The 23,118-nt window shown below is 44.6% G+C and overlaps 1 protein-coding gene across 2 annotated transcripts in view; it reads left to right on the forward strand.

Annotated features, from left to right (window-relative positions):
• LOC142938345 (UPF0606 protein KIAA1549-like) overlaps positions 1 to 22,997 on the forward strand; it is a 35,090-nt gene extending 12,093 nt beyond the window's left edge. Inside the window, exons 2-20 of one of the 2 annotated variants that reach the window (XM_076081642.1) lie at positions 620 to 2,788; positions 2,964 to 3,052; positions 3,497 to 3,656; positions 3,762 to 3,892; positions 4,931 to 5,123; positions 5,219 to 5,278; positions 5,380 to 5,525; positions 8,507 to 8,684; positions 9,580 to 9,764; positions 13,096 to 13,322; positions 14,259 to 14,395; positions 15,555 to 15,760; positions 16,106 to 16,335; positions 17,066 to 17,210; positions 17,293 to 17,610; positions 19,117 to 19,169; positions 19,605 to 19,753; positions 20,275 to 20,429; positions 20,849 to 22,997. In XM_076081642.1, coding sequence (XP_075937757.1) covers positions 620 to 2,788; positions 2,964 to 3,052; positions 3,497 to 3,656; positions 3,762 to 3,892; positions 4,931 to 5,123; positions 5,219 to 5,278; positions 5,380 to 5,525; positions 8,507 to 8,684; positions 9,580 to 9,764; positions 13,096 to 13,322; positions 14,259 to 14,395; positions 15,555 to 15,760; positions 16,106 to 16,335; positions 17,066 to 17,210; positions 17,293 to 17,610; positions 19,117 to 19,169; positions 19,605 to 19,753; positions 20,275 to 20,429; positions 20,849 to 21,088 — 5,171 coding nt within the window. In that variant the 3' untranslated portion in view covers positions 21,089 to 22,997. The remainder of the gene's footprint in view (positions 1 to 619; positions 2,789 to 2,963; positions 3,053 to 3,496; positions 3,657 to 3,761; positions 3,893 to 4,930; positions 5,124 to 5,218; positions 5,279 to 5,379; positions 5,526 to 8,506; positions 8,685 to 9,579; positions 9,765 to 13,095; positions 13,323 to 14,258; positions 14,396 to 15,554; positions 15,761 to 16,105; positions 16,336 to 17,065; positions 17,211 to 17,292; positions 17,611 to 19,116; positions 19,170 to 19,604; positions 19,754 to 20,274; positions 20,430 to 20,848) is intronic. The other variant, XM_076081643.1, reaches the window with a different exon arrangement.
• The last annotated feature ends 121 nt before the right edge of the window (positions 22,998 to 23,118 follow it).

The raw sequence follows: 23,118 nt of genomic DNA on the forward strand, positions 1-23,118 counted from the left end.
AGGTTACATATAACATTCTAGACCCGCCACAGGTTCCTCCTACACATTGAATGCAGTGTCTTGCCGTACGATACAGTCTATTCATCACTCTGTGACCTCCGCTCCAGAGGGGATCAGTCTCAGAAGGACTCATTTAGTGATGAATGGTAATCCTTTAAAACGTCCTTGTGAACAGCTCCAAACTTTTTTATTTCCTCACATATCAATTTTAAATTCTGGTCATTCAAGGCCCTCGGAGCTTAACACAGTTTCTATCTGAAATGATAAACTGATGACATTTTGGACCGACATGGATCCAAACTGCACATGATTGGTTTGCAGAGGCAAACAACCGTGAGGCGATTAACTTCAGACTAAAGTATTACCGTTGATGTAATGCCGTTGTCGTTCTTGTCCAGTCATCCTGATATCAGATCCTAACACATTGAAGGTATTCACGTGTGTAAAGGCAACTACTTTTCTAAATCATTGGTGATTAAAATAAATCCGATTGAGTGATAACAGTTAATAGAAGCAGCATTGTAATCCCTCATCCCTGTGATGTACTTTGTTTGAAGTCGGTGATGAATCTTTCTTTCATTCAATGCTAAACTGAAGCATTCTCTTTGTTCCTCTGCAGATGAGTCTCTGTTGGCCTCCACAAACCACCCCGTGGGATTTCCTGGACATGGTCCAACAGGGTTCAAACCATCCGCCTTACCAGTCTCATCGTATACTGCCTTTGAGGACCCAGACTCACCTGGTGCCCCGCCATCCATTTCTGAACCAAACCATGTAGTTAGGACTGCCGACATGACGCATTTTCAGTGGGGACGTGTTGCTTTCGAAAACTCCAAATCCTTGGCAGCAAGTGAAGTCCCTGCAGAAGAACCGCATCCTCTGGCCACTCCATCACTAAGCCCCTCTGAACCTATATTGGGGTCTAGTCTACAATTGGAGGCCGCTAAATTCTTCACGGACTGGAAGCTGGCCAGTACAAAGTCTTCCATGCAATCTTTCTCTCTCTCTCCAACTCCTACAAGATCCCAGCTGCAGCCTCAGTCAAATACATCCATGGCGTCATTAAGCCCCTCAACAAGGTCAACGACCCCTCAGCCAGATCCTAATTCTGAGCAGAAAACTATCAACAAGCAGCAGAGTGGTGCATCAGAGCAAACGGAGGCAATCGTGACCTCATTTCCTGTTCAGCCTCTTGAGCCCCCTAAACTGTCTTTCACTGACTTTGCGGCAGATGAATCTTTTAGTAGAATCCTGGATGTGAACCAGCTGAGCCCCAGCAGCGCCCCCTTGAAGGACAACAAACCAACGCATGACATCAACAGTCTACCGTACCCTGATGAGATTCTGGCCCCTGGCTACGATGTGCCTTTCATCGACCCCCAGCCTACATCACCTTCATCTGAACCCACTGAGGTCCCTCTAGAGGACTTCTACCCCACCAACACCATGGAAGTGGACTGGGGATCTGGAGACTACTTGGAGACGATGTCGTTCCTAAATGCAGATGAAGAGGACTACTCTCTGGTCACAAAGGTGCCCTCTGACTCGTATGATCTGGAGGACTATACGGAAAGCTATGACACATCCTTCCCTTCCAGAGTGGGCGTATCCCCTTCGTCTTTGCAACCTCTTCACGTCTCACGTTCTCCCAGCCTCACCACGGCCTACAGCGCCACTGTTCCACTTAAATCCGTCGATCCTTCCTCTTTGTCCTCTACAGTTCATTATACACTGGACCCCACTCCCACAGCTAACAGCGATATGCCCGACGCATCAGACCTAGATTGGCCCGATACTTTCACAATTCAACCGACAGATGTTCTCTTGCCTGACATGAACAGCTTGGAGTATTACGTCACCCAGTTGACCAAGGAGAGCAACGGTTCGGACACCGGAGCTGAACACAGAGGGAACGTTACCGTGGTGTCCGTCAGTGCTACAGACGTCACACCCACAGGCAGCGCCACCAATGACACCACATTGACTGAGGATGAGTCCTCCAGTGATCCATCAGGGTTTGAGCCTAAAGATGAGTCAACCCCAGTAGTAACAACAGAGGAGAGTCCTCAGCTGGTCAACGCCTCTGAGCCTTTTCTGGATCCGTCCATTGTCCCATCCCACTTCTTTGATCCGTCGTCTTCCGCCTGGGGCGGTCAGGTGTCCACCACAGTGTGGTCTGCACACACTCTAACTATTGGCCCGGACAGCACTGTGCTAACAGAAGCTATGCTACCCAGTGTCACGCCTTTGCTGCCAGATGATGTCATATTTTCCTCCTCTCTGACAGACGTCTATTGGTTTGCTACAGAGTCCTTCCCATCGAGCACCATACACACCACTCCGGTCTTAACTGCGACCGTAGCCTTCTCCACTGTTTCCACCGAACCTGCTGCCAACACCACGGTTGGTATGACAGAATTAACACCCCAAGACCCTACTGTCACGACTGAACAAACTCTCAATGTAACTTCAGTTTCTACTGAACCCACATCTAACATCACTTCGGGCGTGTTGGGTGATCAGGGTGTGACTGAAGATCGAGTCGACGTTCCAGCCACAATGACCTTGATCCCAACTAGCAGTGAAGCTAATACAGACTCTGCTGTACCCGAAACCACAGCTGCCACCTTCACTTCCCATCAAGCCACAACTAGAGCTACTGCCACCACTGAAGCCTCAACTAGTGTCAACGTCATCTCCAGCACCAGTGGAAGGACCACAACAACAGCACCAACGTCAAGAACGTACCTCTGCAACCTTGACAGGCCTGCTTATTTAGTAAAAATTGGTATGTTTGACATTTAATTATGCTTTGTGTTATATTCCCAAAAGAAAAATGTTATCCACATGTATGATGTCTCCAAATTGTGATGGAAGAATATGATTTTTTTTTTTTTAAATGCATGCTTATGAAAACTATAATGGAATAGGCCATGATAACATGCTCGTGCTTTTTTCTGAAGGTTTTCCTTCCGGGGCCACTGTTGGATATGCCAAATCTCAAGTGAGAGACATACTGAAAGGAGAATTCAACAAGTCTATGGAGCTGCAGGTATTTAGGATATTCTATTCATTTTAAGGTAATACTCTGCAAGATGTTAGTCTTCTTTTTGGCAATAAAGAAGGGCCTTTAAGGGCAACATGGGCACAATTTGGTGTAAAAGAGATCCTACTGAGGTGGATGGTCGTGTAAAAGGTCCCCACATACAATATGTGTGTATGTTGTTTTCTGGTGTGTCGGTTGTGTGAATATGTATGTACTGTATTTGTGTGAGTGTGTACATCACAGTGGTGCAGATGAACCACAAGGCCAGATCACGTCCTGAGTATTTTATCAGCGGTTCTGTGATAAACAAACCGCAGGAGTAGTCACATCAAGACCACGGTGACCTTTCAAAAACACCAGCTGCTCATTAAACACAAGTCCTTTAACTGTGAGTGAATGACTCCAATGGGGGATTCGACGATATCATGTATTCTTGCTTCACCTCTGAAGGTGGTGGACCCCCCACCAAAGTTTGTGTTCCGGGTGGTGTCTGGTCCAGTTGTGTACACGGCCATATCCGTCATCAACGCTCTGCGAAGGTCTGGACGCCGCTTCCTGTCTCTTACTCCGAACTGGACGACACCAGACCGTAAATATCAACTCCACACAGGTAAACGACCTTTCAACAAGCTGCCAAGATTTTTAATTATATGTGATAACCTTCATTTTTTTTTAAAACCTGATCTAAATCTCCACTTGTCTTCACTCCGCGCAGTGCTGCAGTTTGTTCCCGGTCACATAGATGTGCGCTTCTGCAACTTCAGTGAGAGCATTGAGAAAGGTTTGACCATGGCCTTTGCAGAAGTGCGTCGGCGCTCAAAGGAGTCGACCAACTTCACGGTGCATGTGAGTGGGACCAGGAAGCAGGGAGGCTTGATCCGCCTCACTCTTGCATTGCACTGAGATGATTTCATTAGGATGCGTTTCATCGATGCTGAATGACCCAGTGACCATAATCTTGAGCCCTCTGAGTAGAAGCCCTTAAAGAAATCTTAAAAAGCTAGTTTATTAAGATTACTGTTTGCTATAAAGCCGAAATTACTAGTTTGGTTTGACAAAGTGAGATTCATGCTAAATATATCAATCCATCCATTTTCCATAATTCATTAGGGGTCTGGGTGGTGACCTCACTGTCCCCGTCCATATTCTTTATTTCTTGTTGGATCTCATCCTCATAAGATGCCCAGAGACCCTCAGTTGGCTCCTTTCATCACAAAAGAGTCTATTCTACTACAAGCTTCCTTTTGATGTCCAAGCACCCTGTGGGTACAGACACTTTGCAAAGGAAGCTCATTTTTGGCGGCTTTTTCCACAATCTTAGTCTTTCAGGTCACTACACAGATGTTATGAGCATGGGCACCTTAAAACGCAGCTCCTTCCTTACTCTGACTGTCCTCACTAATAATCCTTCCCACCTCATTGTCCATCTTACCATCACTCATGAACAAGACGCCAGAAAACACCACTTGGATCCTCGTACTTGAGTATAAAAGAAGCTTACTGTTTGTTAATTAATAAAGAGCTTATTTGGCTGTGTGGTTAGTTGGCTTCGGTAGAGTTTTGTGTAATCCTATTACACTGATGCCTGTATTATCTTCTTTTAGTTGGAATAAGTATTAAATCAAGCATTTATTTATTATTTTCCAGCATGGAAATGTTTTATGGACGACTAACATGCTGTGCCCCGGGCCACTCTGCCCAATTTTGTGTTCTACTTTCCGATCACTGAAAGCAATGGTTTTCACTTTGTTTTAACTCTTACAGAGGCAAACAAGCGTTTACACAAACCACATCAACATCACATTGAAAAAATGTTTCGTACAGTCTGTTGTGCAAACATCTGGCCGCTGAACAGTACATCTCCGTCTAATTGTTTTTTTTTAGATTGTAAACATCACCATGGCTGCTCCTAAATATCAGGAACAAAGGCTGGTGAGGCAGCCAGTGGACTTGACCTTCACAGTGCGCGGTTCCAGGGGCTATCTGGTGGGGTCGGAGGTCAGCAATGCTCTGATGAAGCTCACAATGGTGGAATTCAGCTACTACATGGGCTTTCCTGTACTGCAGATCGCTGAGCGTGAGTAACACAGAGTTGTCTCTCTTTATTTTAACTATTTCCACTTCCTCATATGTCATATTTACTTAAACCTCATGTTGTCCTTTCTCTAACAGCTTTCCACTATCCAGAGTTGAACACCAGCCAGTTGCTTCGCTCCTCCTGGGTTAGAACAGGTACCTGGTTTCAGTGGTGAAAAGCTGCTACGGCTACTTAAGTTTGAGACCCTTTGTGCTGATTCTCTAAATGATGTTTCTTGTGTTTGTCGTGTCCTCAGTGCTCCTGGGTGTGCTGGACCAGAAAGCGGGTGAGAGGACCTTCCAAGCCAACATGGAGCGCCGGGTGGCCATGTTGCTCGAGGAGGCAACGGGATCAGTCAGACGTGTTAAGAGAGCTACCCTCATAGGCAACAGCAGTGTTCAGGTACTGAATCTATCTATTCATTTATTCAATACTGTCTTTTTTATTTAATTTTGCTTGTATGAAATAGAACTAAATATAAATGAGTTGCCTAAATCAAGTTACAGGCAGACTTTTTTACTTGTTTATAATAAATACAAAATTTCGAACTCAACATTGGGCTGTTGTGATTATGGTAGTGTCCTTTTTCTTGAAAGTATACAAAATAAATACTAGTTTAATTTCTTGTTTATTACCCAACAACACTTTCCAAACTCTTTTAGTAAAAGATTACTCCCGAAATCTTGAACGAGCTTCCTTCCTTGAGCGTTTTTACATCGTTATTCCCCGATGAAAGCCTTGAGTACTGAGAGCTCATTATGTGAGCGCTGCAGGGTTGGTAACCACTGAAAGCCCTCCTGCTTTACTAATCAGGCACTCGCTTTTGTGGGTTTGTCCCGCACCTGCTCGGCCCATCTCTGAGGGGACAGGATGGTGCTCTGTCTCCATGGCAACAGCATCCCATTCAGCCCGGTGGGGGGGGGGGGGGGGGCAAGCCACTCAAAGACCACAACCTCATGAGTCCTTGTTCTTTTTCCTCCTCCTCGTTTCTCCAGTCCTGTTACTTGATGTCTCCTGTGTGTGCCACAGAGCTGCTAAGAGCAGATCAATTATTAACTGTTTCTCTTCCTCTGTGTCTGTCTCCTGCAGTCTGTTGTTGAGAGGTTAGACATCACGGAGGTAGAGATACAGAGACATGGGAGGGTGAAAGATTTAGAAATCAGAGGAAGAGTTAAGGCCAAACGCTCAGATAAGAGAGACTTGTTATGGGAGACGAGATGCATATTTGAGCTGACCTCATCAAGTCTGAGCACACATGGTGGTCTTTAAACACGGGGGCTGTCAGAGTATCATTTTTGGCCTATAGTAGTAGCCTCACTCTTTCTGACCTTTCTGCCTCCTGCATCGTTGTCTCCATAAAATCCACAGAGAAATTTAGGAAAACGATCATATCGATGGCGAGACTTCAGTACTCGTCTCTGTGCTAAGATAAGGTCTTTAATTTTAGACTTTGGCATCCCTTCTATCTTTCAAATATGAATATGTTATACACAGAAGCCTCACGTGTTTGTGTTCTTTGTAGCCCTTTTTTTTTTTTTTTTGCATTTCAAAGACACTCATCTTTGAGTGTCTGTTGAATATAATGAGAGTGAGGCGACTCAGACTGAGCGTCTAAACTTCAGAAGAATCCTTTATCTCGCTCGCTTGCACACACACGCACACACACGCACATAGACACTATCCTAAACAGATGGCGTAGACAGAGTTTGACAGAATCAATGTGGTGTTGTCACCTTTGAGAATAGCTTATGAGTCTGCCTAGACGGATAAAAGAGGAGGTTGAATCGGGGTCGTGCAATAACACACATTCACCGGGCCGTCCTTTCCACTCTAATACGCATGCATGGACTGGATTAGACCCTGGATGAGAGAGCCGGCCCAGCCGTTTCTCTGTGTCAGCCCAGGCATGACCTGCGCTTTGCTCTTTCCAGTAATGCAGACAGCAGACTGGGCTGCGCCTCAGGGCACCCGGAGGGAGACCGCGCACACACACACACACACACACACACATATATATTAGACAACATGGAAAAATATCTCAACAATGAATACTCTCATGGGGATACAGAATGCGAGTCGATGTATATCACCAGTGTGCTATTTCTTTATATATTTGTGTGTGTGTGTGTGTGTGTGTGTGTGTGTGTGTGTGTGTGTGTGTGTGTGTGTGTGTGTGTGTTTTTGTTTATATAACAAGTTTCAATACATCATATGGCAGCTAAGGTAGCCAAATAGTGAATTTTGGTTTCTACAAAATTCCAAAAGTGATTAACGTTACCGAATGCCATAGAAAATGAAGCACTACACTCTGCATTACAAAATCATCTGTTTTATTAAAACGGGGACACTTCGCTCATTAGGGCCTTCATCAGACTTTACATTTTTTATGTCGAGAGTACAGGGCCTCATCTTCCGTCAATCCTGTCTTCATTTTTGGAAACCACTTTTTCCAGTTGCTTGAGCAGTGAGCAGCACCGTCTGTAAACCACAAATTCTGCAGAGGGAAAATATTTATTTTATATTTTATGACAACAAATGGAAACATCAAAATGACAACACGTTGCACACCTGGACTTGAATTGAAGCTAGTCTGCACCTTGCTGTGTGTGTGTGTGTGTGTGTGTGTGTGTGTGTGTGTGTGTGTGTGTGTGTGTGTGTTCTCAAAGTTAGAAGTAAATGGGAACAGATACCTAATAATAAAGACCCTCAACAACATGATTGCTAAAAAACACAAACCAAGAGGATTTCCAGCTTGTGTCCCTGAGCAATGTGAATACGTGGGGAGGTTTATTGGGTGACCTTCAGCCGTTTTCCTCCATCTGGACGTTAAGAGATAAGATGTCACGATGTCTGTCAACAGTTTGAAAGAGTTGTGGACATCTGTGTAATTGTAAGACAGCCAACAGGTATATGGGGCTTTTGCATCCTTTCCACATCCAATGTGTCCTTTTGAATTTCCCCACATGAACCCAACTAATGCCCCCAAACACATAAATAAACACACTGAAGAGTTTTCACTCATCAACTGTCAGATTCAAGCCTCCTGAACATCACTTTTATCACAAAATAGTCTTACCCCAGTAGCTCAACGCTAATGATGATAATAATAATATCAATAATGATGATACATTTTATTTGTTAAGCGCTTTAAAAGGTACTTTACATGGTAAAAACATCAACAGAAAGGACTCAGGCCTTGGATAACAGTATTCAGAGATGGATTAAAGTTGCTCTATTGACAACGGTTGGCCTTACATCTTATTGGGTATTAGTTCAAAAACCTGTTATTTTATAAATCTCCCTGACTCTGAACATTTAAAAACAATAGTTATATAGTTAGTTATATAGACAAATGACACACTTGTGCTCCCCCCTCTTCCCAGGTTGTAAGTGCGAGCCGGCTGGTGGGTGCGGACCACCCCTTGGAGATAGTGTATTTTGTGGAGGGTCCTAGTGGTCAGAGGACGCCTGCAGCTCAAACAGCCAACCTACTCAACAGCCTGGACGTTCAGAGGGCGGCCATCGTCTTGGGATATCGTGTCCAGGGCATTTTGGCACAGCGTGAGTACCACTTGCATATTAGAAAACTGACATTCAAGGGCAGCAGAGTGATGTAGTGAATAACAAGATGGTCCCAGACATGGACAAACTAAATTTGAGCTCCCATGTCTACAAGTATCCACGTTGTCAAAGTGTCCGAGAGCAAGACACGGAGTCACTGGCATTATACTGGGTGCTAGTATGGCATCCAAATGTTTTTTACCTGTGGATGTAGACAAAAAGGACTTTGTTGTTTTGTTGTTCTATGTCTTTGAACACACTGCACTGCAGGGATTCTTTTGCTTTTTGTTCATGTGAATTGCACTCGATAAAGAAACTTTTCAAGGTCTAGTTGCACTAACTGAGTTGAGTTGAGCTGAATAGGTGTTGGAACAGAGCGACACAAAAAGAAAGAGAGACTGGATTGTTCTCAAGCTCCTAATAAGTAGTAAAAGAAGAGTACAAGCTAGCTGCTGGCTCCATGTGTTCCTTTGTAACATTTGGGCTAATTACCTTCCTTTTGTACACGCTGTACCAAAACACGCTGTAACACGCTGTACCTTCCTCATTAAGAATCCAAACAAGGGATGAGTGCCTAATGAAAGCCCCCTCAAGGGAGTTCTGTCTCTGTGCCGACTGTGTTCTCTTACGGTGCTTTCCCAGGGGATGCAATGAGTGTTAATTAAAACGAATGAAGGTCTGCATTAAAGATTACAGCAGCGAGAGAAGAGCCAACCATTCTGCATGTGTAGCTTAGCGTTCTCAGGGTGTTTGTGTACGGGCTTTAAGGCAACAGAGGGATATGCTTGAAACATCGAACCACACACGCAAATGAAATGACTCAATATATTTGTGTCTGAAGCCCGAGCTTCAAACTAAACCCTCTCTGTTACTCGCTCCCTCTCTTTGTCTGTAGCCGTAGAGAAGGCGGCGGCGTTGCCCTCCGACGCCGAGAACACCAACACGTGGATCGTCGTCGGGGTCGTGATTCCCCTCATCGTCGTCATCGTCATCATTTCCATCCTGTACTGGAAACTGTGTCGAACAGACAAGCTGGAGTTCCAGCCAGACGCCATGACCTCCATCCAGCAGAGACAGAAGGTAGAGTCGGATCAGTGTCGCACAGAATCTCACGTCACGTCTGACTTCATTGTGTCTCCGTTTTACAAGTCTTTTCAGATCTACAACTCATTCTTTTAATGACATATTTGAAATATTTAAGTTGACAGTAATTAGCACACTGGTCACCCTTGAAGTGTACCGGCTGCATACAGCTGATGTCTGTATTACAGGTGTTACATTAGGCTGTAGTGATGCTCTGGTCATACTGGGGGCTTCGAGCTAGAATATATCACGGGTTCGTGTTCAGGCGGGTCAAACATTGACAAAGCAGCGTTCCGAGTAAGTTATTGATTTAAATATAAGATTATATAAATAAGATGAATGTATATTACTTACTTCCTTACAGAAACATTGCGTGCGATAGTCCAACTCTACAGGTGGTTGATAAACGCATATTCATTAACACACTATTAGGTTGAGTAATGCGAGGCAGTCGATGTGCAAAGCCAGAAATAAAGGCCACTTTCAAATTCAGATGAACTTCTAGTTAATTAGGTGTATCAGTCATTGCCATGAGTGACCTCATCATTTCCTCTTTTAGAAAGGATTAGTACAACTTTTATGAGCGAGACTCATTAGAAGAGATGATCAGAAGTCGAGATGCTGCTCGTGCATTTAATGGGCCTTGGCTGCTCCTTTATTTGATTCAAATCTTTTTGGATGTTTTCTCACAACCTCTTTCACTTAAAGCGCCAACAACCCTGCCCTTCAGCTTCCTCTCGTCTCATTTTATTTTCAGTTGTGACAATTGAAACACTTGTCCTTCCTTTCTGCCTTCACTTGAACCAGAAATAATGCCATTCGTATCGCCTCTCGCTTATTACATACAAGTACACGTCTCTTTTGCCCTGAAGTTAATTGACGTGAGAGAGTTCCTCTTGCTCTATGAGGTCCCTCGTTACACAACATCCTGATGAACAAAATGTTTTTATACATCAATGAAATGACTGAGAACACGTCAGTTCACTTTGAGACAAACAGGGTCAAGTTTACCAGAGAATTAAAAACCAACAAAGGCTTATATGACACTGAATAACGTTCTGGTGCGCATTCAACACACTGTATAGAAAATATCAGAGCTAATGTGTTGTGATGCTTGAAAGCAGTACCAACGCCTAAAGCGAGCCCAGGGGGTTAAAAGCCAAGCTGGAGTGTTTATGTTCCAAGTTCCTAATTAGTGATGCAGTTTAAAAGTGTTTTTTTACTTTTGATAGTTACATTAATGTGAAGGAGACGTGAAGATAATTTTTGTGTGTCTGGTGAGTTACAACTGGCCTGTTGTGGAGGTTTGTTTGTGTGTTTTTCAGCTTCCTGACTCATCGCTCCGTCTGTGTCTGGCTTTCATTTCCCTCCACTTACATTTTTCATATTGAGTCGAGCTGTGAACTTAACTCTCCAGATTGGGCGAATGCAGCTCATCTAATGTGCTGAAGTAACGATCACTTAGCCCGCCCTCTCTGCTTAACACGATCACTTGTCACTCAACACCATTCCCCCTCTCTCAGTCTGCCGCCTCCTTCAGAGAGTCAAGGACCTCTCTTCAGCAGACTCTCCCTCCAACGAAAAAGGATATAGGTTTTAGTGAGGAGGAAGAGGAGTATGAGGAAGAAGAAGAGGAGTATGACGAAGAAGAGGAGGAGGAGGAGGAGGAGAAGGAGGTTAAAAGAGGGAAGGTACAAAGCTGTCTGGTGGTTTCTAGAAGCTGTAGAAAGGGCCTAGTCTATGTGTGTTTGTAGTTGTTTAAATATTGCACAGTTATGTGAAGAACAACACAGTAATTAATAGTTCATAGTCTTGGTTTTGAATTTTGGATGTCAGACAGAGTAAATAGCATCACTAGAAATATTTATGCTATCCACCATTGCTTCTGCTCAGACACCAGTCGCTCTTCCCAAGAGCAAACGGACAATGAGCAGTGAGGAGGAAGAGGAGGAGGAGGAGGAAGAAGAAGAAGAGGAGGAGGAGGAAGAAGAAGAAGAAGAGGAGGAGGAAGAAGACAAAGATGAGGAAAAAGATACATTTCAAAAGAAAGGAGTTAAAGGAGAAGAACAAAGAAGACAAGAGAGCAAAGCAATGACAGTGAAAACAGGGGAGCCGAAGAAAGAAGACAGAATGAAAGTGTTAACTAAAGGGAGGAGAGCCACGGACGAGGTACATGGTGCAGTAGTCGTAGATGCTCGTGCTTGTTTGCGCTAATAGACATTAGGATCCTGCTTTACCCGGTTAGGATGTCCACACACAGAAAACACAGACTACAGATTACGGTGGACTTGGTATTGGTGTCTTTATAGTCTATAGATTCCTGATGAACATACCAGATGACTGTGTTGTGAAGTAGTAGATGAATAGACCTTGTTTTACATGTACCAACTGTTTGTTGTGAGTGATTCCCCAATCTACCATCAGACCAGGCTGAGTATTAGTTAGTGAGTCGATGGGGGATGTCACTCGCTGTCAGTCTCAGTGTTAATTCTAATGAAACAGCTTTTACTATTTCAGCTGCAGCTTTCTGAATGCTTTGTTTATGTGCCGCGGAGAGCAGCACGCACAAACATATCCTCTCTCTCTCAGGATTAGCAGCTTTATACCAACAAGCCTCTTCTAAGCCCGACATTTTGCATCAATAAAGTCGGTGAGCGTACTTATAAGTCAGAGAATTACCAGGAGCCACGTCGTGTCGCTCCTCTCTACATGTTGGGGCACCAGACCAGAGTTTCACAAACTGCAAGCACACACAGTGAGGTCTGACATCCTCTGTTTACCCTTTTGCTGTTGGAAAGTCCCGAGGGCTTTCCACTCAAATAGTCTCACTGCTTCCATCTTCAGCCTCCATCCCCCACCGCCTCAAAGGAGAGCAGCTCAGTGTCTCCCCACATCTCTGCCTGTCCCTCTTTTTCATATTCTGTCTTTTTATTCATTAATGTCTGTCTGAGCCTCCCTTCTGGACATTCATTCATCGGTCATTCAGTCTAACTATGTCTCATGGAAGCAGGGCTGGGTGACAATTCCAGCTGTATATTTTGAGTTGACCTATGTCACACACTTAAATACAAATAAATTTTAAAAAGATTGGATTTACAGGTTAAAATGTCATGATGCCAAAGTGTCATATTGAAATGATTCCACTTTAAAATGATGAATACTACATTACTAAATATGTTCCTGTCATTAAGTATATATTACCAGTATTGTGAATCATGTCACACACCCTCTCTGACCCATTTAACTTCTGCTGTATGGCCTTCACACTTTATATCCTTTTCCTATGTCCTAGAACTGAATATTCCTTCTCCTCTGCCTCTGTCCTCAGCTGCAGGCTCCCAGTGTGAAAGGATTTGACTTTGCCAAGCTGCACCTTGGCCAGCACAGTAAGGATGACGTCATGGTGATCCAGGAACCCGCCCCGTCGGGGCCCGGCCCCGGGCCCCTCCCCCTGTCCCTTAAAGATGGCCTCAGTCCATCTGAGAACGGGGAGATCCCCACACCCATGTCCAAAAGCTCCACCAAGGCGTCCCGCAGCGGCCGCAGACGAGAAAGGTCAGTGCTGCTCGTGGTACCGGGCAGGATGAGCAACTTAGACTCTAGCAGACCAATAGTGAGTCAAAGTAAATATGACACAACAACAGTAAAATAATTAGCATCACCAGTCCATTGCCACCAGATTGCTCTCTTTTCCCCCCACCACCGCATCAAAACACTTAAATCACAGAAATGTGTTTTGTTTTTTTAACCCTCTACGTTATGAAGGTAATTTAGACATTTAACAGCCTGTTTTAGTTTTTTCACCCCATCGCTCTGATTCTCCACCTCAGTTGGGACAGTCAGTCAATCTGACAGAAAGCTTTTGACAGATCCTGCGTTTAATTATTGATGCTCTGGAACTTTATGGTCTCCGTTCCCTCCGGCAGACTGTCTATTTTTCTTACAGTATATCAATCTAAGGTATAAACCCTTCTGTTCTGCTGTTAGATTTAGATTTGTCCCTATTTTAGGTAGTTTAAATTAATATACACATGCTATATTTACTTGAAATGTACAGTTATATTTGTAATGACAACGTAAATGAATATATGCATCATTACCAACATCTCCCAGAACGCTACCTGCTCTAGTTATATGTAATGGACATAATATAAAACACATTGGCACAGCAGTTATTTAAAGCATAAACTTCTGTCTTCATTAATAATGTCCATTACACCGGCCTTGTTTCTTCACTTGACAGCCAGCCAGGACAAATTCATCAGGAATTTAATAATTCCGTCAGTGGAAACACTTTTTAGCAGGTGGCACTACAAGCTTCAAATCATATCAGCATTTCTTAGAAGTCTCCTCAGCTTTTATCTTTCTGGAAAAGCACTATTTTTGATTTATGCATGGCATTTCAGCATGTCAGTGTGTTCTTGGGCTTCTATTATTTACGTGTGTGTGTGTGTGTGTGTTTTTTTTTTTTTTTTTTTTTTTTGCCGGTAGGATCTCGCCGTCTGACGGTGACTCTGTGGTAAGTGACCGTTCTAGCGAGCGGGAATCAACTGAGGAGAACCTGAGGGCCCACGCCACGCCCAACGACAGCAAGCACAACCGTAAGGTTCCCATCAATGTTTTAAATGGCAAGTAGCCTTGGCAACACTCACATCACTCCTCCAAACACAAGGGAGGGGGGGGAGGGGAGGGATTGGGCGGACACAAAGAGACCAACTCCAGCAGGCATGATTTGATTGACAAGAGGGCCAGATTGAGGGCAGGGGAGACTTTTTTCAGGGTTGAAAAAAGAGGAAGACCGAGAAAAAGTGCAGCGTATACCCAAGCAGTGACATAAAGATTACAGAGGGGAGCGGTGAAGGTAAAAGAAACACCTATCCGGTGGTCAAAAGACGTCCTGAGAGGTGAATAGGAGGGGAAATAGCTGAAGTTACTCTATCTGACAGCCTGTTGATAGATTGGAGCCTGCAATTCCAGTCAGAGACTACGTGCTGGAGCCAGAGGCAGTCAGGCAGACAGACTCCGGCCTGACTCACCCACAGAGGAATGGTCTCTGTTTTGTTATGGATAAATCTCCGCCCGGGACTGTATATGCTCTGCTACAATGTTTAGAAGTCGGTTGTATATGAGACACTCAGTATGATGTCATGTACCGGCTCCTTCCCTTCTTCTCTCTGATTAATGAACGTCACAAGAGAAGCTTTTATCAGCTTCACAGACGCTGTTCCCTCCCTGTTTCCTTTTTATTTCTAAAAGTTTAAACAGCTCTCATGGTGGCACACCTCAATTCCCCAGGCTGTTTCTAATTTTTATTGTCAATATCCAGCAACCACTTCTATCTTATTTGATCTTTTTCTCCTCAATAAAACTATTTTTCCTTTCTATTGCGGTTTGCAGGCAAGAATAGAATTGGTAAGAGTCTGTCCTCTCTCCGTCTGTGTCCCCATAGACCTCAGGCCTGACCTCCAGCAGCTGTGTCTGTGTGTCGTCTGTGTGTTTCTGTGGTAGCATTGCCCTCCCCATCCATCACTGTCTGCCGAGCTGTCAGTCACAGTGTAGAGAGAGTCAACTTCACAAACAAAGGCAACGCCATTGTCTGAAATGAGGTTTAGCTTTTGGAAAGAAAAATCAGTGTTCATTTTTATGAGATGTTTCAAATATAGTCAATTAAATAAAAGGGTGAATGTTTTCGTGCAGATCTTAACGCAGTAGTCATCTGAGCACATTAGCATTTCGACTTGTAATGACTGAGCTGACTGAGTTATGACCTCTTGCTTCCTTCCTCAGGTCCTCCTCCTATGAATGGTACGAATGAGCAGCTGTCCTCGGCCTCCATCTTTGAACATGTCGATCGGATGTCTCGTGCCACAGATGCAAGCAGGAGACTCCCGAACAAAATCCAGCTTATCGCCATGCAGCCCATGCCTGTCCCACCACTGCACAGCCCCCCCATCAATGGGAAACTGTCTGACACCAACCTAATCAACAAAGAGGTTCGCTCCTGTTAAATATTCTTCTTTTAATACAAAGGCAAATTACAATGTTTCAAGCCCAAATTGGCTCCTTGAGAGCTACGGAGGAATCAAAGACTTGAATTACTTTCATCACTTAATACAGAAGAACTTATAGGAGCAGATGACAGCATCGCAAGTCCTTTAAAATAGACATTATATTATTCCTGATCTGATGCTGCTGTAGTTCTTGTGATTTGTCCCTAAAGGTGTGTACTGTATGTGCATGAAATAATGTCATCCTGCTTGTTGAAGTCTAAACTCATCTGCAGTTGGTCTAATCTGTGCATGTTTTAAAGATGGTGTCTAATGAGGTAATTGTTTCAGATCCAGGTAGCATTGAGGCACAAGTCGGAGATCGAGCACCATCGTAACAAGATACGCCTGCGTGCCAAGAGGAAGGGCCACTACGACTTCCCTGCTATGGACGACATGACGAGTGGCCTCGGAGATGCGAAGGACCAGGATCGCATCTATCAGAAAGCACAGATACAGATCGATAAGATCCTGGACCCGGATGCCCAGATGCCCCCCATCTTCATGGAATACAAGAAATGGTTTGGGTCATTGCACTTGTTTGGTTTTGTGGTGGACAGGCTGATACAGTATGTGTATATGGGTTTGTAGGGCTGACTACATTCGACATCTAGCCTGGCTTAAAGGGACAGTTCACCCCAACATCAAAAATACATATTTGTCCTCTGACGTTTATTCTTCAATCTAGATTGTTTTGGTGTGAGTTGCCTAGCTTTGGAGATATTGGCTGTAGAGATGTCTTTCTTCCGAACTACACCCGCCAACGATATCACTGTGCAGAAGGATTGTTGCTCCCCTAGCACCACTGACCTAGCTAGCGTTACAGCTCAGCTGAAGAAGTCGCTTTTATGTTTACATCTCCGGCTGTCATGAGCACGAGCCCCTCGTCCATGAGTAGGTGCACACTTCTTACTGCACGATGATATGGTTGGCGGGTGTAGTTCAGTTAAAAGAAAATAGTTCCGACATGGAACTGCTCACAACAAGGTCTGTGGATTATTTTACATGATATCTGGAGAGAGACATTGCTGTTGAGGTTGTTTTACCATACTTTCCCATTATATTGGAGAGAAGGCGGACGTCTCTACGGCCAATATCTCCCAAACTCACACCGAAACAATCTAGATTGATACATAGCACTACAGCTGAGAGGAACAACATTTGCTTTTGATTTTGGGGTGAACTGTCCCTTTAAGTAAATAAAAAGTACTGATGAATAAATGAATGAACATTTCTTTGCTTGTTTCTCAGTAGTCGTGGTCGGCGCTCTCCCAAACAGAGAATGAAGGAGCAGCTGAATGGAGGCCTCATGGAGGCAGACAAAGACCACCTCATCACTGAAGACAGTGACGCTGTTTACAGAAAGTGTCCTGGAGTCAACAATGTGGCCTACGTGGTGAGTAGTACAGGAGAATTATGACGTTTGTACACACAGGTATGTCCTCTAACTGTCTGTAAACGTGTCGTGTTTATTCCAGTCGGACCCTGACCAAGGATCCCCTCACAGGAGCCCCTCCCCCACCGACGACGTCTTCCTGGGTCCCGCTTCCTCTCCTCCAGGCCATGCCCCTCCCCCACCCCCCTACATGCCTCCACAGCCTTCCATTGAGGAGGCGCGGCAGCAGATGCACTCCCTGCTGGACGACGCCTTTGCCCTGGTGTCGCCCACCTCTCAGGGCAGCTCAGCAGGGATCACTCTCCCAGGGGTCAACTCCAACCCGCCTGTCTCCAGCCCTCCAGGCCGTGGCCCCAGACCTTGGGGTCCCTCTTACCAATCTCTCGGTCCTTTCCCTAGTGTAAGTAGCCATCCCTGGCTCTTAAATCGACAGGATACTTTTAAAAGAGTCAACATGAAATCATGCTGCTTTCACGTTGTGTGTTAGAAGCAAATGGTTCTCCTTTGCGTCTATGCTTTTGCCAGTATAAGTTCCTGTAAAATGTATTCTGTCACTAATCTGGGCAAGGACGTAAAGCGAGATCGGCTCCCTGTTACAGCAAAACAGTGAAGAGACGCATGTAAAATCCTACATATTCACTATCTCCTCCCTTTCTCAAGCGTTCTCCAGCTCATTCGCAGCATGAGGCCTATAGCTCCATGTTTAATCGTGTCCTCTTAGCAAACTAATCAGTTAAGTATTCCTCCATCTGTCGCCCCCACGAAGCTGCGACCTTACAACCCCCGTCAGCTATCTACAACTCCTCAGGCTCTACAGGAATGTACCCTGCATATGCTTGATCTGCATTAGCGCCTGTTAGTGTAGTGTAAGCTTAGTGTTTGTACTCATGGCACACACACACACATGTGCTTCAAAATGTAACCCTTACCTCACAACCTTTTGTCTCTGAAATCGAGCTCTCACAACCCTGCCCCCCCCCCCCCCCTCCCCATTTTGCTGTGTACTATATTTCTGCTGTTTATGGAAGAGAGGTCTTTGCAAATCACCACCATACAAAGACCCTTTTATGCAATGTCGCAGCTTGTTAACGCATTAAACCTGGAGTCCATAATACTGTGCATGTACCCACGAGCATTATATGCAGAGAGAAAGTTATGAGTTGTTTAGAGATGGAGCATTACAGGAAGCTGTAAAGATTATTGTCCATTGGATTAGCAATGAGGCAGCATTATGGCTTCAAAGTAAAAACTTCATCAGTATTTTACAGACTTAAAAATAGAAGCATCATGTTTCCCGGTTATGATATGATGTTTTGTGGTAGTAACACTTAACACATTCCTGTCTTGCCTGTAGCCTAATTATCACGATGGTAACTGAACTTCTCCCTTGCGTTCTTAAAATGTTTACTTTAATGCATCTCACAGCTATCATCACCCATTAATCACGGCTCTTTCTCCCAGAGTCCAACCCCAGCGTTCACCCAGGTGACCGACACAGAGAGAAAGTCAACAGTGAGCAGCGGAGCCACAGAAAGCTATTTGCTGGTTCTGCTTTTTGCAGGTTCAGTGCTTTAATATGCTGCGAAAGGTCAGCTGTAAAAAAAAAAGAAGGCTATCCAACAAAACCATGCTTTGGTAAAAGCAACACAGTGTATGAAGTGAGCCCCACTGCCCACATATACTGCACATAGCAATAGACACAGCACTGCTTTGCGTTCATAAGAAATATCGACATCCTCTGTGAGCCGTCTTTGCATTACTTGCAGTATTTGTATCATCTGTGTCTTGATACAGTAAGCAAGCTGTGACTGATATTTCATTAGTTGATTGTACCTGATTGTCTTTGTCATGACCATTGTTGCTCACTTCCTCCTAAGTGCTGTGTGTCTTTGCTGGTCTTCCTCAGAGGTTCACTGAGCTGAGCTTGTCCCCTCCTCCTGTCCAAGGCCTGACTCCCAGGTTAGTAGAGTGGTCGATGGAAATTCACTATTCGTGTGTATGAATGAATAAGTAATATGCCTCTTTGATGTTCACCTCTTCCACCACTTTACCAGCGGGAATGTTTCCCTTTAGGTGGACCTCATGAATAGCGAAGGAGGAGTTATATTTATTTGATTGCATTAATGGATCAGGTCCAAACAGTCTGAACTGGCTCCCCAAAGACCAACGTATCCTCAGCAGCTGTCAGCCACACGAGGTTGTTAGTTGTGTAACAGTTAAAGAGTACGTGAACAGCATGAGGCCAATTTTAGGTTATGTTTTGTGCCACATACAGAAGAAGACGCTGTCGAAACTATTGATATGATGGTGTAGAGACTTCAACTGAGAAGAATTCCAATAAATGTGTCACAATACATGTTTCATTAAATGGAAGTGAATGTCGTTGTGTTGCAGACAGGGCCTTGGCTCGAGCTACCTGCCACCAGGAGAAGCTGCAGGGCAGTGTGAGCAGCTGCAGCCGGACAGCCTGTACTCCAGCAGGGGCCTCTACGCCGATGAGCTGCCCTCCTCTGCCCGACCGCGACCAGTAGGGGGAACGACAGGTACGAGTGGGAAACACAGGCAGACACAAACAGCCCAGTCAGATGTAAACAAAGCCCACGGCGTGCATACGTCTCGATCTCATTTCCACTTCTTACATCTTCATTTCGGTACCAAATATATTTCCATATGGAAAGACAACATTTGTCAACACTTGAAGGTTGATAAGCATATTTTTGTTTGTGTGTAGACACAGTTTATTTAGGATGCCTTCTGGCTGTAGGCCACAGCGCTGCTCCCTGATGCAGACAAACACCTCCACCCCATAAACCTGTCAGACTGAAAGAGCCTTGTCTCTCTCTTAAATTATTAAAGCAGCTAGCGTGATGCGGCTGCCATCATGTGACTTACGCTAATAGAAATGGATTCTGGCATTTACTACAACAGAGTGCAGCACAGCAGAGACAGAGTGCTTCTCACACTGCGGTGATTGCATCAAAGTATATTAAAGGGGCTGCTGAGGATTGAATGTCAGTTACTGTAGCTCTGGTGTGGGTGTGTGTGTGTGTGTGTGTGTGTGTAGGCGCCCAGCTCCAGCATCTTACACAGGTGGGATTGTCCAGCCGGATGAATGGTTACCCAGCAGGGGTCAGGGCGGCTCCAGGGCAGAACGGAGGCATTGGATGGAACCACTACTACGGGGAACATTTCTCCAGGGCGGAGCCGGAAAAAGACGCAGTGAGTGAATCGCAGATGTAATTCTTTCAAATATTGTCCGTGCATCTGAAGCCTAATATACAGGAGCTTTTTCCTCTGTGCCACATGTTTGTTCACCAAATGTATATCAATCCATGGCTGAAAATAGTCCCCTACAAAGGCACTATTTCATCCGGTCTGAGTAATGTTTGCTATAAACAACATTGCCCATCAGTTTTAGGAAGTTGCCAAGCTTTTTAGAAAAATTAAACTATGTGTTTGTGACCTCGATCTTCTCATTAATTCTCTCCATTTATTTTGTGTATGTATACGGTTATGCTTATATTTCATATATTGCCCCTTCTCTCACAATTTCTTGTTCTGTCACTTGAAATGTTTCCTCTTTTTTCTTCTCAATTGTTTTCCTCCACTTCCTCCCTATCCTTCCTCATCGCATTCAGTTCCTGGACTGTCCTGACTACACGTCCTCCTCTGTCTTCCAGACGCCCAGAGGTGGCATCAGGGAGCCTTCCGCGCCCCCCGTCCACCTCGACAGCCCGGGGGTGGGATATCTGTCAGCCCCGCCTCCCCTGGAAACATCTCCTCCCGCCCACTCCTCTGCCTCCCTGATCAAGGCCATCAGGGAGGAGCTGCTGCGACTCTCCCAGAAGCAGGCGGCTGTGCCCAGCTACCACAGCTGAAGGCCCGGCCTCCAGTCTGCAGCTCTTACCAGTCATGCCACTGACCCCCCCCCCCCCCCCCCCTGCCCGCCTGCTTCGCCTAATCTGAAAACTGCTTCCCGTGGAAGTCCCCGAGGGTGTACAGCAGAGAGATAGTCCTGCTGGACTGAAGTGAAGAGGTGGTTAATAGAGATCTCTAGCTCCGAGACTATTCAGAGCACAGAATCCGATCAACTGCAGGAAGTCAAATCAGAGACGGTGTTATGAAGTGAAGAAGAATATGGACAGTATATGCTGGACCCATGAGAAGACGTGACACGTGTCGGTCCTGTTCCCCGCTGTGGAGCAGGGGATGATCATGCCACGTCCAGGACCTATTTGAGATTTTGCTGCATTTATTCAGACTCAGTATTCTGTGTCACTGTTTCACTCTCATGCTGCCTTCACTAAACGGTAATCCCCCCCTAAATCTCATATTTTTACATTACTTAAACTACCATACAGGTACTCTGTTGTGTTCCGATGCACAGCCCTTAACCTTCTTCATCACCATCAGGTGCTACTTCATGTTTCCTGCCATGATGAGCCGTGCTATGCCTTGTCACTGTGATGTCGTTCACCCGATCCATTGTACAAGCCTACAGTGAGGTTCAGACAGTAGGCACAGAGGGGAGCCACAGAGCCTAGTAACACTCATCAACACTACCCGGTCGTTAGTTAGTCTGATGTTGATATTCTGTGATCTCTTGACTTACAGTACTTGCTGGTTTTTTTGTGGACAACTTGCATTCATGTCCCGTGTTTTTATTCATGTTTAGTAGCTAACAGACGGCGAGACAAACATGAGAACAATGGCCTTGAAATCACGTTCATTTTCAAACGGGACTTGTGAGGCAGGTGTTTGAGATGCAGCCACAGATGTGTTGCAAATAATAAGTGAAGATGTTCGGTATGTGCTTGACAATAAGGGTGTATTGTACTCGGCTGTAGTTTGATGCACTGTATGCAGACTACTTGGTACAGCTCAGGTCGTTCAAAAGAGATTCGTTGCGGACAAATCAGTGATCATTTGTTTATATGGAAGAACTGTTAATGAGGGGAAAGTCACAAAGACCAGTATTCTGTTTTTATAACATGAACCTGTATTTACTCTGAACTGAACCACCATCTCTGTGTAATGCAGTATTCAGCATTTTCTTTGCCTTTTCGTTTGCACAGGAAGGAAAACAAAGTGTACTGTATTCATTCATGGTTCAACCACTCATGTTTGCCTTTTTCTTTTCTTTTTAAATGTTTTTGGATTTACCTCGTGTCATTTTGTTCCTCTTACATTTATCTTAGTCATCGTACTGGTTTTATTACATGCCCCTCCCCCGACATGTTGTGATGTTTTGGGGCCTGAAGTGATATTTTATTTAAATGAAATAAAAGTGACAATGATGGATTGTAAAGCAGGGCTTGAGAATATGTTTTGGGATGTTTCTCTGTGTTTAACCGTCATACTGTCGAAGGTTATGATGCAGCCTAAATTACAACTTCATGAACCTTCATTCAGGAAACAAACAAAACAACAGTTATTGTCATTGTACGGAGTCTCCTTTGATATGCAGCGAGATGGTTTAGTGACTGCTTTTCCGTCTCACCTCATGTGATCATGTTTTTTTGTTACCGATCTCACACTGTATGCCTCCATCTGCTGGTTCTGTACTGTAACAACAGCCCATCCGCCTGTGTTCATCTTTCATTCCTTTTTATGATACTATTTTTGTTTTTTTCATCTATTTCTTGTATTTTGTAAAACTGACCTGTTGGCTGGCCCAACCTCATGTTTGATTGATGTTTGCATGTTTAATTATTGTATTTCTTTTGTTCCTCTTTTGAGCATGCTGTTCCAAAATTTCTTGAAATACAAAAAGAAACTTTCACTCGATGTGTCCTCAAGTTGTAAGTTCATCACCACAAGTGGATTTGATGTGTCGGCACAGTTGTCTTTTGAGTTCTCACACATGATCATTACATGAGTAGACTTGAGAGGGGAACCGGTGTATTCT

The sequence above is a fragment of the Anarhichas minor genome, unplaced genomic scaffold (assembly GCF_050575085.1).
Source record: "Anarhichas minor isolate MPS153535 unplaced genomic scaffold, ASM5057508v1 ptg000083l, whole genome shotgun sequence".
Taxonomy (NCBI): Eukaryota; Metazoa; Chordata; class Actinopteri; order Perciformes; family Anarhichadidae; genus Anarhichas; species Anarhichas minor.